We start from the raw sequence: 14,673 nt of genomic DNA, 5'->3' as shown, positions 1-14,673 counted from the left end.
AGTACCTCATCTACAGACCAGCTTTGTCATACAGTACCAGTGTACTGAGTACCTCATCAACAGACCAGCTCTGTCAGACAGGACCAGTGTACTGAGTACCTCATCTACAGACCAGCTCTGTCAGACAGGACCAGTGTACTGAGTACCTCATCTACAGACCAGCTCTGTCATACAGGTCTAGTGTACTAAGTACTTCTTCTACAGACCAGCTCTGTCAGGCAGGACCAGTGTCCTGAGTACTTCATCTACAGACCAGCTGTGTCAGAAAGGACTAATGTGCTGAGTACCTCATCTACAGACCAGCTTTGTCATACATTACCAGTGTACTGAGTACCTCATCTGCAGACCAACTCTATCAGACGGCACCTGTAGCAGTGAGGTATCAGCGGGGCCTGCGAGGCTGACTCAGTGAGCAGCAGTGTCGGGAGCTCCTGGGAGTTGTAGTCCTCTGGCGTGTGACAGGTTGTTGCTGGGGCTCTCATTGGTTCCTGTCTCCTGTCTCCGCAGGCCTACCCTGAGTACCTGATAACGTACCAGATCCTGAAGCCCGAGAGCAGCCCCCAGGCCGGCGCCGGCGCCGAGCAGAAGTCCTAGTGCCGCCCGCCGCCGGGTCGGCCCGGACCAGACCGGACCAGACCGGACCAGCAGAACCGCAGAGACTGTTACTGAACACTTCTCACATTCAGGGCCCAGCCCGCCCCTCCTGTCACTCTGTCTCTCTTACTTTTATCTTTTTTTTGTTTGTTTTTAACATGAAGGGTTCCCCTGTGCCCAGCAGCCTAGCTTCCCCTCCCTCTCTCCCTCTCTCCCTCCCTCCCTCTCTCCCTCTCCTCTGTCAGAGCGTTCACTCAGAGTTGCCTTCTGATGTGATCAGCTCTCACTCTCACCTGTTCTAATTTCTCTTTTTCTATCTCACTCTGATGCCCCGGCATCCCAAAGTTTGGATAAAGAGCGTGTCTCCTGAACAACTGCCCCACCTGTAATGTTCTTTGGAAGGTATGAGTTGCTAGGCGATCAAAGGAGCGCGCTCCCTTCTAGCACAGAGATAACGGTGCATCTTTGGAATACTGTGATGATTGCCAGTGACCTCTGACCCCTGAACTCTTCACTTCTCCCCCGAAACTGTGGACTTCATGACAGAGGCTCTGCCACTCAGTGATAATTAAACAGGGACAAGACAGGCAAGACATCAACTTGTATAAAATGGAGAGGAGCTCCACCAATCGCACAGTGTGTTGGTAACAATCAGTACAACAATGCAGATGGTGATTGGTGGGTACTTCCTATGAGTATTAGGAGGAAGTGGCATCTACCAATCACCATCAGAGTTAATAGCTGGAGCTCACCTGTCTTTGCTTCTAGGAAGGAGACTGTCCCTCTTATCCATATGTTACTACCCCTCCTGGTACCCCAGCTCTCTGTTTGACCTGGCCCCACATGTGTCTGTTAGTCAGAGCCCATACAGAGCATTACACCTGCTTTGACCCCCGTGGCTTTGGTTTCTTCTGTTTTATTGTGATGGACATGAGTTTTATTCCAGACTTTATTTTTAGGGAACTCTATGTGCTGTAAAACGGACCATGGCACAGTTTGAACTGTCGGGACCTTAACTCACACTTAACATTTCATCGCTTAAATCAGTTTCTTTTAAGTTTTTTTATATATTAAGTGTCCTCCCTTTCCTTGAGAGAAAGGCCAGGTGTTGCCAGTTACTTTCCCTCCATTTTGAGTTTTTATGAGAGGATCTGGAAAGGTTTTGGAGAGACTGCAAGCCGGAAGGAAGGAACGTTCCACGGAAGAACGCGAGGGAGAAGCGGAGACGTTGGAGTGCCATAGTCTGCGTCGCTGTCATCTTACCGACCTAACACTCATGTTTTAAAGGATTTGCACTTTTAAACAGGAAAGATTTAAGTTATTTGAAATTAACTGAAAATGACATTATTGAAAAAAAATTCTGTCCATTAATGTACAGCTTGTGTAAAAGACTGCCTTTGTAAAGCTTTTGATGTTGTTTACTGATGAAGATTTGACTTTATTAGTACTGTATATGAAGTGGGGTTTTTCCTCCTTGGGTCTTTTTTTCCCCCATTTACAAAGAAGGAATAGCTTGGTTGTCTGGGTTGAGTAGTCGTCTTTTTTTTTTGGTTCTCTCTGGTTTTGTATAAATATTAAATGTAGGAAAGAAATGTCTGTCTGTCTGTCACAGTCAGGATCCATATTCGTTCCAGTGCAATTTGTTTTCTTATTTTGTTGTATTTCTAACCTCGTATACAGCATTAGCAGGTTTGGGGTTTGATTCTAACCTCTGTTACAGCATTAACAGGTTTGGACCTTAAGATTAAAATACCGTTGATATGTCCATGGCTCCTCCCCTAACTCCTCCCCCCTGACAGAGATACCTTCAGGTCCGTAGCCGTGGAAACAGGCATTTGTGCCCGGGCGGCGTGGAGTTCAACCTTGAGGTCAGGGTGACAAAGCTTTGGAACTTGACTCACAGGAAGTGACCTTATAAAGCTGGGAGTAATGGAATTAGGTGAGCGTGGGACACAATGCGGCCGGCGACATCACTGATTGCCTTTTCGAGATTGGCTGATACTGGTGCGCTCCGGTCTCCTTTGGCGAGCCGCCCAGGCCTCGTAAGCTCCTACTTAGAGTGATTGGCCGGATACCTGCCCCCCCCCCCCCACACCACCACCAGCGCTCACTCTGACAAATGTTCATTTCTTTCTGTTTCTTTTTTTTTTTCTCCTCGCGGTTTCTTTTTCTCTGAGGATGAAACTAAATCTCGCTTCGACTTGTTTATCAGAACTGATCTGTACTTACACTCCTCAGCACTGTAAACCAGTCTTAATAAAAGTACACAACACTTCAGCCTCCGCCTGTTTGTCTTCCCTTTTTTAAATGCGGTGTGTGCTGGTGAGAGTGTGGCTCTGAGCGAAAGCCTGCGCTGGCAAAGGCGTTTTCTTCAGGTGACCGTAGTTTTTATAGAGATAACAGGTTCGTGAGTGACACCAGCGATGAGATAAATCCTGTGTCTGAGCGGCTTGGGGGATGAGTGTGAGTCCTGTAAGGATGACAGAGGAATAAGGCTGTCTGTTTGATAGCAGGCTGGCACTGTGGCTAGGCTTTTATGCAACGCTTGCACTCTCAAATGCTCCTGTAACCACTTACGGGCTGAAACCCAAGGCATCAGAGCCAATGCACTGGTCATTTCCCCACCTTTGGGGACCTGGTATAGATTTACTGTGAACTTAAGAAGATTGATTACAGTTAAGATGGAGGGCGGTTTGGGAAAAAAAAGCAAGGAAGTTTAATATGTCAGCGCCATCTGTTACTGCCAACTGTTAGAAAAACAAAAACGGCATTTCTGATCACTGTAGAGACTACTGAGTACAGAGCAGAGCAAGCAGGTGGTGCTGTTTTAGGTTATTTAAGTGTTGTCCTTTTATATATGAATAGAACAGTATATAGTTTCAGATCCATGAGATTCATAGTTTCAGATGCATCGATTCTTCCAAATGTAATTCACTAAAATAACATTTTATCTGTTCAACTTTGTTCATCTTACCAAAACCACAATCTCCCATAATGCATTGGTTGTGCCCTAAACCATGCAGACCTCACATTGCAGTCCGGGAAGAAAAAGAAAAGAAAATAATGGATCATGATATATTGGTGTTGTTACTACAGTGTGAAATTATCTGAATCTAAATCTTTTAACTAGTGCAGAAGACCCATGCCTTGAAGCCCTGCTTTGCACTTGGCTTGTCAGAAAATGCCACAGAATAAATCAGAAGGCCCATTCCAAATCCCTGATGTCATATGAAATATTTATTCTGGACACCAGACTTGCTAATATGATTTAGAAGAAAATGTGTGTGGCGAGTATGTTTGGTTTTTTTTTTTCCAGTACAGGGGGGTTATTAAAATTGATCTGAACATTTGTTTTTGAGGGTAAACTTAACTTAAATTCCACTGAGTACATACTGCTGTTGTGTGTGTACTCTACTTCATTTTGTGAGGGGTGAATGGCATTATGTCTCTCAACGTCATGCAAGGCTTATTTGTGACAAATTATTCTCCATAACCCCAGAGGCAGACAAATCTACGGTTTGTATTGCTAAGTAGGTCTGATCCACTGTGGAATTCTCCCTCCTTTAGCCGTTTTAAAAATCCAGAATTTTATAATACTATTTTCTAAAGTCTTGCAGCAGAGAAATGAATTTGTTTTGCCTGCCTTCAATCAGTATTCTCTGTGTATGTCGATGCCATTAAATAAGCTACCACCAGAGGGCAGTCCTGCACAGAAAATATAGGATATCAATTTTTATCTTGTTGGGAGGAGCACTGGATGTCCATTTGCAGATGCCCCTGAAATATATTCAGACAGTATCATGTTCAATGTGATTGTGACCAATTTTTTTTCACTACTTCAAATTTCAGATTTTATTTTTCACTAAATATTAATATGGCATAATATTGCAAATATCTATGCAGTTAACCTGGGTTATTCCGGAATACCCCAAACTAAAATTTGAATGTAAATGACCAAGCATAATAAAACACTGGAGTCTCTCAGTTATTTAAAAAAGTTTTATATTTAAATGGATTTCAAGAAATAAATAAAACATACCATATAACAAAAATAAGGAAAAGGTTAGAAATGTATGAATGATATTGCCATGGGAATTTGGACAATAACATTTCACTTGACACAGATATAAAGTATTGCATTATTCAATGATTTTTTGACAGTTGTACACCTTTTAAGTAGATTTCCATACTCTGAACTCTTGAACAGCTTGAACACTTTTAATACATGGGTGTAAAATAAATTTTAAAAAAGGTATTCAGCTTCCTGTTCTTGTAGTGATGTGCAAATCAATGTAAAATTATATTGCCTCACTTAAAAGTGCTATGTAAAAGGTGCCAACATTTTTCGAAATAACAAAAAAAAAAAAACAAAAGAAAAAAAAGAATCCTCACATTTCAGCCTTTTGCCTTGGACCAGCCCAGCACTTCAGGGTGGCAATTTGGATTCATATGCAATTTCTTTTACAGAGCTATGTCTCAAAAAACATTCAACGGAAAACAACAAACATTTCAGGAAGACCAAAGGCCAAAAATTAAGCCAGCAGGTTCCAGCCGTTTCAGTGTGACATCACTGAGCGTTGAATCTGAGTGTAGTTTCTGTTGCCATTATGATCGCCTGTGCAGCGAGTTTCCTTGTTTACAGTGGTGGACTAGCCAGTGTTCAGGAGATCTGTGTGCCTTGGTTAGAATGAGGCAGTTTTAAATTATTGAATTGGATATTTTTTCTTCAGGATGAAATGTGTTTCAAATAAGGGACTATCGCACTGGACCCTATCATGTCACTTCATAAATATTTACAGATTTGATGCTCATTTTGTACAGCAGATTCCAGGAAAGAGGTATTCATGGGAATATGACACTTTTCATTCCCAAGTTGAATTAGCATTATCTGCTAATAATGAATTTATGTAAGTCTGTGTATTTCTGTGTTTATATGGAGTATTACTGTCCTGTTATCAGTACCTTCTCACAGAGGTGACTGCGTCTTCTCTGATTCTTCGAATAGGGACAGATCACATTCCGAATTTGTGAGTTTCCCCTTTGTAAAGACTAAAAACGTCAACAAGATTTTAGGACTCATCTTACAAATTCTAAAATAAATATTGAGTTTAAAAAAGAAAACATTTTGGAGGAGGAATACATTATAGTGCTTTGGTGAAAACTTGAAAATGGGTATTGCTCAGATTCGAAAATAAAATGTTACCCTTGGAAAAAACGTCCATATTGCCAGTTCGAAAAACGTGTCATTGCTTCAGAGTCCCAAACCGTTTGTCAGTCTGTTTCTCCGGATTTAAAAAAACGTCAACGGAGAGCTCCGGAAAACGTCCTGTACCTTCTCTGAACAAGGCACTGACAAATTAAACACAAAAGAAAGGCTACTTTCCCACTTAAGCTCTTCTGTGGCGGCTACATGCAACATCAGATGACCACCGTGACGTCCCCCAACACACTTCCCAGTATTTGCGGGTTTGACCGCTACCACGTCACTTTACGCCCTCCCCGGCAGCCTTACGCAAAACCCCAGCCCCTTATTTGGCACCTTCTGGGAAACCGCGCTTTGGCGCCCAGCCAGACCCTTTCTCCTCCAAAGTTCTCGTTCCGTTATTTATCTTCCGTCCGTCCTCCGGCGGAAGAGACTGAAGAGGGACGATTTTTTTATTTTATTTTGAGAGAAGCAGGCAGGACCGGAGGAGCCTGAAATAGGAGGTGGAATGCTGCACCCGCACCTGTCAGAAGCAAGAGCCGCTTCCTGCCAGGAAACGCGAGTTAACTCCGGTTTATACAAGGAATTAATAGAACTCCCACTCACACCGCTCTTCGTCGACTAACGACGGCGGGAAGAGGCAAGCCGTGGGAAATGGAAATGAACGGACATCGGATGAAGGTATTATGGTTCTACAGCGGAGGAATTCTAGCCCACGTTGACTAAATTTACCTTAGCTTTCAGAATACAGAAAGGGTCATTGTCTTTTGAAACTGCTGCAGTCCATTCCCCTCTGAAAGTGCTTTCATCCTCAGATCTTTTACCCAGAAATTTAAATGTTTGTGCCCAAAATTGACCAAGGAGAAAGAGATTTAGAGATTTAGAGTTAATTTGGGTAGTATTAGCATTGCCTTCTGTTGTTAAGGACACATTATCTTTCTCTGTCTATCACTCTCTCTCTCACTATTTTTTTGCCTGCTTCTGTCAAACCAAGAGGGCCACTCCCTTCCTCAAATACCCCCAGCCGTCCCAGGTATTCTGGGACGCGTTCACAAACGACCCGTTACTGGCACGGGTCTCTCATGCCGCATGGACACTGTCCGTCAGTCCGTCCATCCGTACGTCTGTCCCGGCGCGAGGCCGTCAGCAGCTGGGAGAGGTGGTGATGGGGCTCTGCAGGTACGACAGGCTGCTGGGCTGCGTCGCCACGGAGACGGGGAAGCTGAAGACGAAGGGCGAGGTGGGCGTGGCGGAAGACTTGGGGCTGGCGGCCTCGGCGGCGCAGGACGTGGCCAGCACCTGGGACTCGAACTGCAGCAGCTGGCCCAGGAAGCTGAAGTTGGGCGAGATGATGCTGCGACGCTGGCGGACGAACTCGAAGGCCTCGTCCAGACGCACCCGCTTCCGCTTCATCAGGTACGCCAGGCAGATGGTGGCCGAACGCGAAATCCCCGCCTGGCAGTGGACCAGCACGCGCCCGTTTGAGTCCTTCACAGAGTCTGCAGGGCAAGAAAAAAAAACAAGGGGGGCGGGGTCAGTGTTACTACAAATTCAAACGAATTAAGCCTAGTTAAGATGCAAAAAAAAAGGTGATTAGCCAATGAGATAGCTTTAGGATGTTTTCAGCAGAAACTCTGTTCGTTTTGACATCCTCTACTGATGGCTGCCTAATTCTCCAAGCTTCAACAGGACAAAGTTAAAGCCATGAGCTAAAGAGGACACTCACTGCACTGCTGACTCATAGCCTATGTTGTTCTGGCTGCCATTTTGATGTGAACTCAGTCTTTACACAGTAATCTAATGTTTACTTGTTTGTCTGCTGTCGCCAGATTTTATCGGAGCTGGGCTATACAGAAAATATCAGGAAGTGTGATGCTTCAGCCTCAGGTTAACTTTTTTTTTTTTAACACTCCCTCATTTTGTCCTTTGTCTCATTTTATTAGCTGCCCCCACCCATCCACACCCTATTTATTGCCTACCACCCATCCACCCCACACCCTATTGGCCATAACGCACATCCTGAGCACCGCCTTATTTCTGGACTAGGCAAAGACAGACATTATTGCAGTCCAGGGTGGAAACCTCTCTACACCATCAATTAATACAGACAGGGGTTTGTGCACAGAGTTGATGTCATTGTGATAGATGAATAAAACAAAACCGTAACTAGAAGACCAAAGGTTTTGCTCACTAATGCATTCAGTGGATGGTTGAAGCTTCAGTGGAGGATGAAATTTTAGTGGAGTGACCAGCTTAAATATGCGGGGCTTGTTTTCCTTTTGGTTTCTCTACTGCACAAAGCATCTTAATGGTGGAAATATATTGTGTCAGAATATCTGTCCTGAACTTTCATTTTCAGTGCATGAAGTTGAAACTCTCATTGAGATTCATTCCTGTATTACCCTAAGCCCCATTTTAAAAGCTTTAAAATAGACATGGCCTGGAGATAAGAGATCTTCCGACTGGAAGGGGGTTACTGAGATAAAGATATTTCTGCATGTATGTAACATTCAGCTTTAAATATATTCACTGATTATGAGACCCAGCCTGAGGAAATGCATTGTTCCCTACAAATGATCACATAGGTGTTAGAAACACTTTTGAAATTTAACTAGTGACTAGCCTGGGCTGCATCTGTTTCACACCCCACAAACACACACAAACACACACACACGCTTACACAAACGCACACACACACACACACACACGCGCGCGCGTGCGCCAGGGCTCTCCTGAGGATAACGAGCTGCTAATTAAAGAGGAAGTGAGAAGCGAGGCACAGCCGGCACAGGGAGGCTGGCAGCGTGCCGACCAAACAGGGGAGCTAATAGGATTTCAGAAAGAGGCTCTGTCACGGTACTGTGTGTGTGTGTGTGTATTTCTGTTTGTGTCTGTGTCAGTACATATATCAGGAAAGCATTTACATGCAGCAGGGCCACTGCAGATGCTGTAGCGGGAGTCTGGTGGACTGTACCCAAGGGTAATTGTCCAGAATCATCCCCCTTTTGAGTCTCCAGCTGTGTGATTTCGGGAGCCTGCAAACTCAGGTCCTCCCTCACCCAGCACGCTCACACTCGGGAACATTAAACATACTGCACCTTCCACGGTACTGCCTGAATTATCATCACAAAGACCACGCGTTCCCTTTCGCTTGTTCCAGGAATGATGAATTAAGGACCACTTCCTGCTCTGATGTCCACATCTGCGCAGTAATAATCTACATTTATAGCCGATACGCGATGTCTGTGCAGTGGGTGCTTCAGATTTGCTCGTTAATTAGAAATCAGGCCCGGGCCATCTGTGCCTCGTGCCCCACACCCAGAGAGAAATGGGATACATCAGTGCACTACACAGCCATACTGTTCTGATCGCCTTATACCTCTGAGGTCCTCACCATATCTCTGAACCAGCACAGTCTGTCCATATGTCAAAGACTATTATTATTATTATTATTATTATCATTATTAATGTTATTGATTTGTATTGTTTATTATTATTATTATTACTATTATTATATTACTACTATTGATTGGTATAGTTTCATTATTATTACTGTTTGGTATTGTTTTATTATTATTTAATGGATTATTGTTATTTTTATTATTATTGCTATAATTATTTGTGTGTATTTACTTTTCAGTCTGACCCACACTGTATAAATGTGTCTCCTTCGGAAGACCATGACACTCACTCCGAATTGCTTCATGGCATTCATCGTACAGGAGCAAGACGCAAATTTACCTACCGATATACTCTATGGCCTCGATGAACCAGGAGCTGATGTCCTCTTTGTGGTTGTCCTCCACAGGGATGCACTTGTACTGGTACACGCCCTCAAAGTGGTTGGGGCAGTTTGAAGACACGTTGAGCAGGGCCGAGATGCCCATGCCGTCCAGCATGTCCTTTTTGGAAGCGTGGTAGGCGCTGCCCAGGAACAGGAAGGGCAGGATCTCCACAGGACCGGCCTGCAAGAGTCACACACATTCAGGATGCGCCCCACTCACAGGTACTGTACTGGAATCAGCTCATACTCTCCTCCCTCCAGCTCAGAGTATGTGCTCTTGCTGTACCGAGATCAGTTTTCACACTCATCCTTTCAGCTCAGAGATCAGCTTACAGTCTACAGGTATGTTTTCATATACTGAAACTTTGGGATGAGGGTTTTTACCCAAGGAATAAATGTCCTTACAGTGTGTTGCCTTAAATATTCAAAAAGACAGTCCAATACACATATGTATTAATTCATCCAAGCACGGGAAATGTATGGTGTAGACGTTCTATTAATACACACCCCCGGAAAACTGCACACACACTGTTCAAAATGGAGTCATACAGCACTGGGCTTGCTTAAGTCATTTTCTTGCATCAAATTGGCACATGGATATTCTTGATGCAGTTTCATTTACATTAAATATATTTGTTTTTTCATATTTATTGGCTATATCAGGGCTACAAATCCTGGTCCGGGAGAGCTGCGGGGTTTGATTGGTTGTTGATCTGAAGGAGTAAACATAAACCGGTCGACCCTGCGGCTCTACAGAACCAGGGTTGGAGACCCCTGCGCAACACGCTCCACGGGCCTTAAATGCGTCACTGCCTGGCTCCGTTTACCCTCCTTTCAGGTACATTGAATGCAAAAATTGTGTACATATTTTAAAGCCGATATTCTTTTAAGATTCAAAACAAGGGGATGGGCACAGTGCGTAGATTACAATGTGTATTTATAGCTAATATCACAACTGAATTAGATCATTTCTGTCTCCAATTTTCTTTAACGCTGATTTAGTAAATGGTTCGCTATTTATTAATGCCATTTCTCTAATAACCGACATATGTAGTAGCCTATAAGTGAATACAAGGCTTAGACGCAAAATACAGACTGACTTTATGGTAGATGAGAAATGGCGAACTGGAAGAGATTGCATCGATTTTTTCTCGTTATGTCAGAGGTTGCTCCTTTACAAAACCTAACGATAGGAAATGGTCGATGCGTAAAACAGCTGCGAACGGAATTACTGTCCATCACACCAGCGACCCCGGAGGCTACGTGCGGGCATTGAAAAGGCCTGCTGGGAGGGCTGTTATCCAACAGGAAGCACAAAAACGGATGACCTAAATCAAGAGAGCCATTTCGTGTCATTCAACACCGGACATGCGGCCGACCTCTCACTGGAGACAGACAAACAGACAGACAGACAGACAGACAAACAGACAGAGAGGGAGGGCAGTTAAAATACCTGATCGTGGTGCGGTGTTCCACAGGAGGAACAGCTTGAGTCCAGACTGGACTGCGACAATGAGGTGGACAACGTTTTGGTTTTTAAACAGAATTCAGGATACTGGGTGAAAAATCTGTCGTATCCGCCTGTGAAAAGAAGAAAAACATTTTGAGTGTGTTTTAACGATTAACTCGCCAACATCATATAACACTATTACATACCTATTTATTTTGCAAATGTAGGCAGCAGATCAATTTCCTTTCAACTTCTAGGAGGTTCGTGTCTTACAGGTATAGACTATATCAATATAATACTACTTGCAGCTACGTTTCAGTGTCATTACTGCTGTGTAACGGCTTTTATGTTTATACAGCTGAATGCATACCACAGAAAACCACAATTACCAATAGCAATTGTTACTTTTTAACATTATGTTGCAGGAGTATTTCATAATGTGTCTACATCCTCTTAAGAAATAGGAACTGAATTGTTAGAAGGTCGTTTAACACTGGTGCATTTGACGGGGGACCACGATTTTCTGAAAGAAATTAAAAAGAAACTACATTTACTGAAGACATTGTTTCTGATTCATTGACGGAAATTGTCCCTGTGTGTGTGCGCGAGCTTGAATGTGTGCGTAAATTTGTGAACCTTTCACTTGTTACTCAGGTAGCTACTGTACATGGTGTGCAATATTTGACGTTGTTATCTGACGTTCATATAAGTCAATATTGGTATTATTTTTCATTGGAGGGGGCAAAGAATTGAAGATAATAACTCTTCAGAATATGATCTGCAGTAAAGTGTGACTGCTAGCAATTACTGCTGTTGGTAGGCTGCAATTCCGTTATTTTAAATTCAATTACAGAAAAGCTGTAAAATTAAGTACAATGCTAAACACACAAATGAAAAGCTGTCAAACAATTTGTAGGCCTATACATTCGATGTTGGAATGGAATACATCAATGGGCGATTCAGACAAGAATTTTTTACATTTTCACCGCAAATAATTTGGATCTTGTCTTTTCTCTGTGAAGCTCGCCTAATTCCCCGTTCATCCGTTGGCTACTAGCAAGTAGTCTTTCATGTCAAATGGTATTCGCCTATTTTTCAGTACACTGGTTCGCCGTTGCGACTGCGGTGTGTAGGCCTATAGTACAGAATGTATTTAGGTCTGGATCAAATAAAGTTACCGCATTGAATGCTTCCCCCGCTGCGGCCATCCGCATTACATCATTGTTTTGGTGCGCATTCGTTTGGACTGCGTTTTCCAACACCATTTCAAATAAATGGATGTGGAACAAATGTAGCCACAATGATGGTCTGTGGATTTTTGTGAAATGTTGCTATTCTTCGATATGTGACATATTTAAAAAAAAATACTGGTTACAAATAGAGAGATGACATCTTTTCTCTGCAATGTCCCAGATATTTAGAAAGTAGGGAGCGATTTTCTCTACTATTCTTTTGGAAATGTCAGTAAATTATTGAAATCATTGTTTTAATCCATTTAAACCATCTCCTTTTAACAGTTGGTCAAATAAGGTAATCCCCTCCACTACACACAGCTAAATGGTAATAGGCAACTATCATGGTCAATCAATGGGCTGGATGTTTTACCTTTCAGTAGATAGATTTCAGTCCCGAACGTATCCCTGTATAACGCGTTAAGAACCAATGTTATTGTGCTGTCTTCTTTAATCGCATCAGCATCTGGCGTCCTCTCGTCGTACAGAATAACGGCTGAGTATAGTCCGGATTTAAATCGGGCTTTGACCTCTTCGTCACCCGATAGAATTTGGTCTAAAGTGACGGAACCTTTTGCTCTCCTGCGCACGATTGAGTTACAGCGGATGTTCACCGAGCCGCGGATGTGCCCGGCACTAAACGCCAAGAAGGATCTGCAGTCCAAAACCAGGCATTTCCCGCTGTCGTCCTTCAGCAGCCGTTTCAAAACGTTACAATCCATTTCACAAAGTTCATCCATCGTTACCATGTCACGCAAGCATACGCAACAAAAACCGAAAATGTTTCGTTTCAAACAGTATAAAAACACTCAAAAACAAAGGACGAGCGCTCATCTATCATACGCAGGTCCTTTTCGCTGTGGCGTTGTTTTTCTCCTGAGAGGATTACTATCGCAAGCAGTCACCTCACCTTCCTTTTTATGAATGGAGCTCCAGTCGCAAGCTCCATAAAAGGATAGTGACGCCATGCTGACGTACTCTACGAGTACCATTCATTAACCCTTCTGTCTTTCGTTTCATTCATAAAAAGTCAACGATCAATGAACGGGTTCAGAATGTGGAAATCGCCTATGTCAAACATGTAAATTACTGCTTTACGAATTATTTTAAAAGCGGCCAGTTTGTACGCGTTATTGTATAAGGCTATTTTCTCGTTTCCCTCCCTGTTACCATTATTGTAACAGTAGTAATTCTGCCAAATATTTGATGTTATTATCTATCATTTTAAATGAAAAACAGATACAATAACGAGAATACCCACAGCGGCTTGTGATAGACTATTTAATTGAAACGTTGGTAAACGTCATTTTAGACATCTGCCGTGTCTTATTGCGATGTGTGGGCAAATACTGTAAAACGCTTCCTATAGTAAACACAGCGGCAAAACAGACAAGGCAAAAGGCTAAAGTCGATGCTGTTGCTACCGGCGACTAAACTGCTGTCTGTCGGTAACAGGACAAAATCCCTGTTAACAGTCTTGGTATTCCCATATCCAGTTCAATTTACTGTTGAAAACTGGAACATAGAAAGCCTCTTTATGTGTTATTCTTTGTCTTATGACTTGGAACTGAAATCTCATCTTTTCAGTAGCCTACCAGAAAATATTCCAAGCAGGTAATATCTTAGACTACAAAATGGCTGATAATGAATCACCAGAAGCTGCATTGCTTTATGTGTGACTAGGAGGTACTGCGGGTTGGTTAATTATAAAGAAAGTAGGTGGTGAGTAACATTTGAATAGAGTAGTCAAGTGATAAATGACAAAATAATTTTTTCACTTTGTTATTTTTGTATGGATACCTTTGGAATATGTATTAATCAGTGTGACAGTTTTACTGCATATAACACATATAAAAAATTCAAGAGAATAGCCTACTTTTTCTGGAGCACTTATTCTAACATCTGATCAGAATACAATGGTTTTAAGAGGGAGCCCTATTTTTGCTTTTTGTGGAGGCTTTCAGAAAATATGCTTGGGGCCTGCAAAATTTATAAAGGAGTCAGACTCTGTCTCAATATTTAAATCTAGATTAAAAACGCACCTCTATGCTCAGGCTTATAATCAGTTATAGTCTGGAGACAGGGTGCGAGAAGCCTGTAGTCATAGAGCTTTGTAGGTGGCAATCCTTTCCTTACTGTCACTTGTCAATCAGTTGTGACCCGACTTTACATGGGCTGGCTCTTGATAGGCGGGTATGGTTGTCCACCCCTCATGACTGCATGGGCTCTCCATCCCTGTCCTAGTAGCTATGCAGCCGTATATTACTCCTGGTGGGGTCCCCCCAATGCATACTACTGCCACTTTACCCACTGTCTGCTATATTGCAAATTCCCTAATTGCCGTTTCTACCCTCTTCCCCACGCTGCCGGCGGGGCTCTTGCCCCAACCCTCGAGAGTGCTTCGAGAGTC

The 14,673-nt window shown here is 43.0% G+C and overlaps 2 protein-coding genes across 3 annotated transcripts in view; one reads left to right on the top strand and one right to left on the bottom strand.

The window, feature by feature from the left end:
• The window catches only part of tnksa (tankyrase, TRF1-interacting ankyrin-related ADP-ribose polymerase a), a 135,951-nt gene extending 133,080 nt beyond the window's left edge, over nucleotides 1-2,871 (top strand). For both annotated transcript variants that reach the window (XM_064308740.1, XM_064308739.1), the window contains one exon: nucleotides 508-2,871. In XM_064308740.1, coding sequence (XP_064164810.1) covers nucleotides 508-594 — 87 coding nt within the window. In that variant the 3' untranslated portion in view covers nucleotides 595-2,871. The remainder of the gene's footprint in view (nucleotides 1-507) is intronic.
• Nucleotides 2,872-4,579: 1,708 nt separating this feature from the next.
• Nucleotides 4,580-13,166, bottom strand: dusp4 (dual specificity phosphatase 4). Its single transcript, XM_064308741.1, has 4 exons — nucleotides 12,637-13,166; nucleotides 11,035-11,162; nucleotides 9,543-9,762; nucleotides 4,580-7,296 (listed from the first exon to the last, which is right to left on the bottom strand). The coding sequence occupies exons 1-4, from the start codon at nucleotides 13,010-13,012 to the stop codon at nucleotides 6,941-6,943; spliced, it is 1,080 nt and encodes a 359-aa protein (XP_064164811.1). The 5' UTR covers nucleotides 13,013-13,166; the 3' UTR covers nucleotides 4,580-6,940.
• Nucleotides 13,167-14,673: the final 1,507 nt, after the last annotated feature.

The sequence above is a fragment of the Anguilla rostrata genome, chromosome 14 (assembly GCF_018555375.3).
Source record: "Anguilla rostrata isolate EN2019 chromosome 14, ASM1855537v3, whole genome shotgun sequence".
In the NCBI taxonomy this organism is placed as follows: Eukaryota; Metazoa; Chordata; class Actinopteri; order Anguilliformes; family Anguillidae; genus Anguilla; species Anguilla rostrata.
The sequence above is the reverse complement of the archived record's forward strand: the minus strand, read 5'-3'. Positions and strand labels throughout refer to the sequence as shown.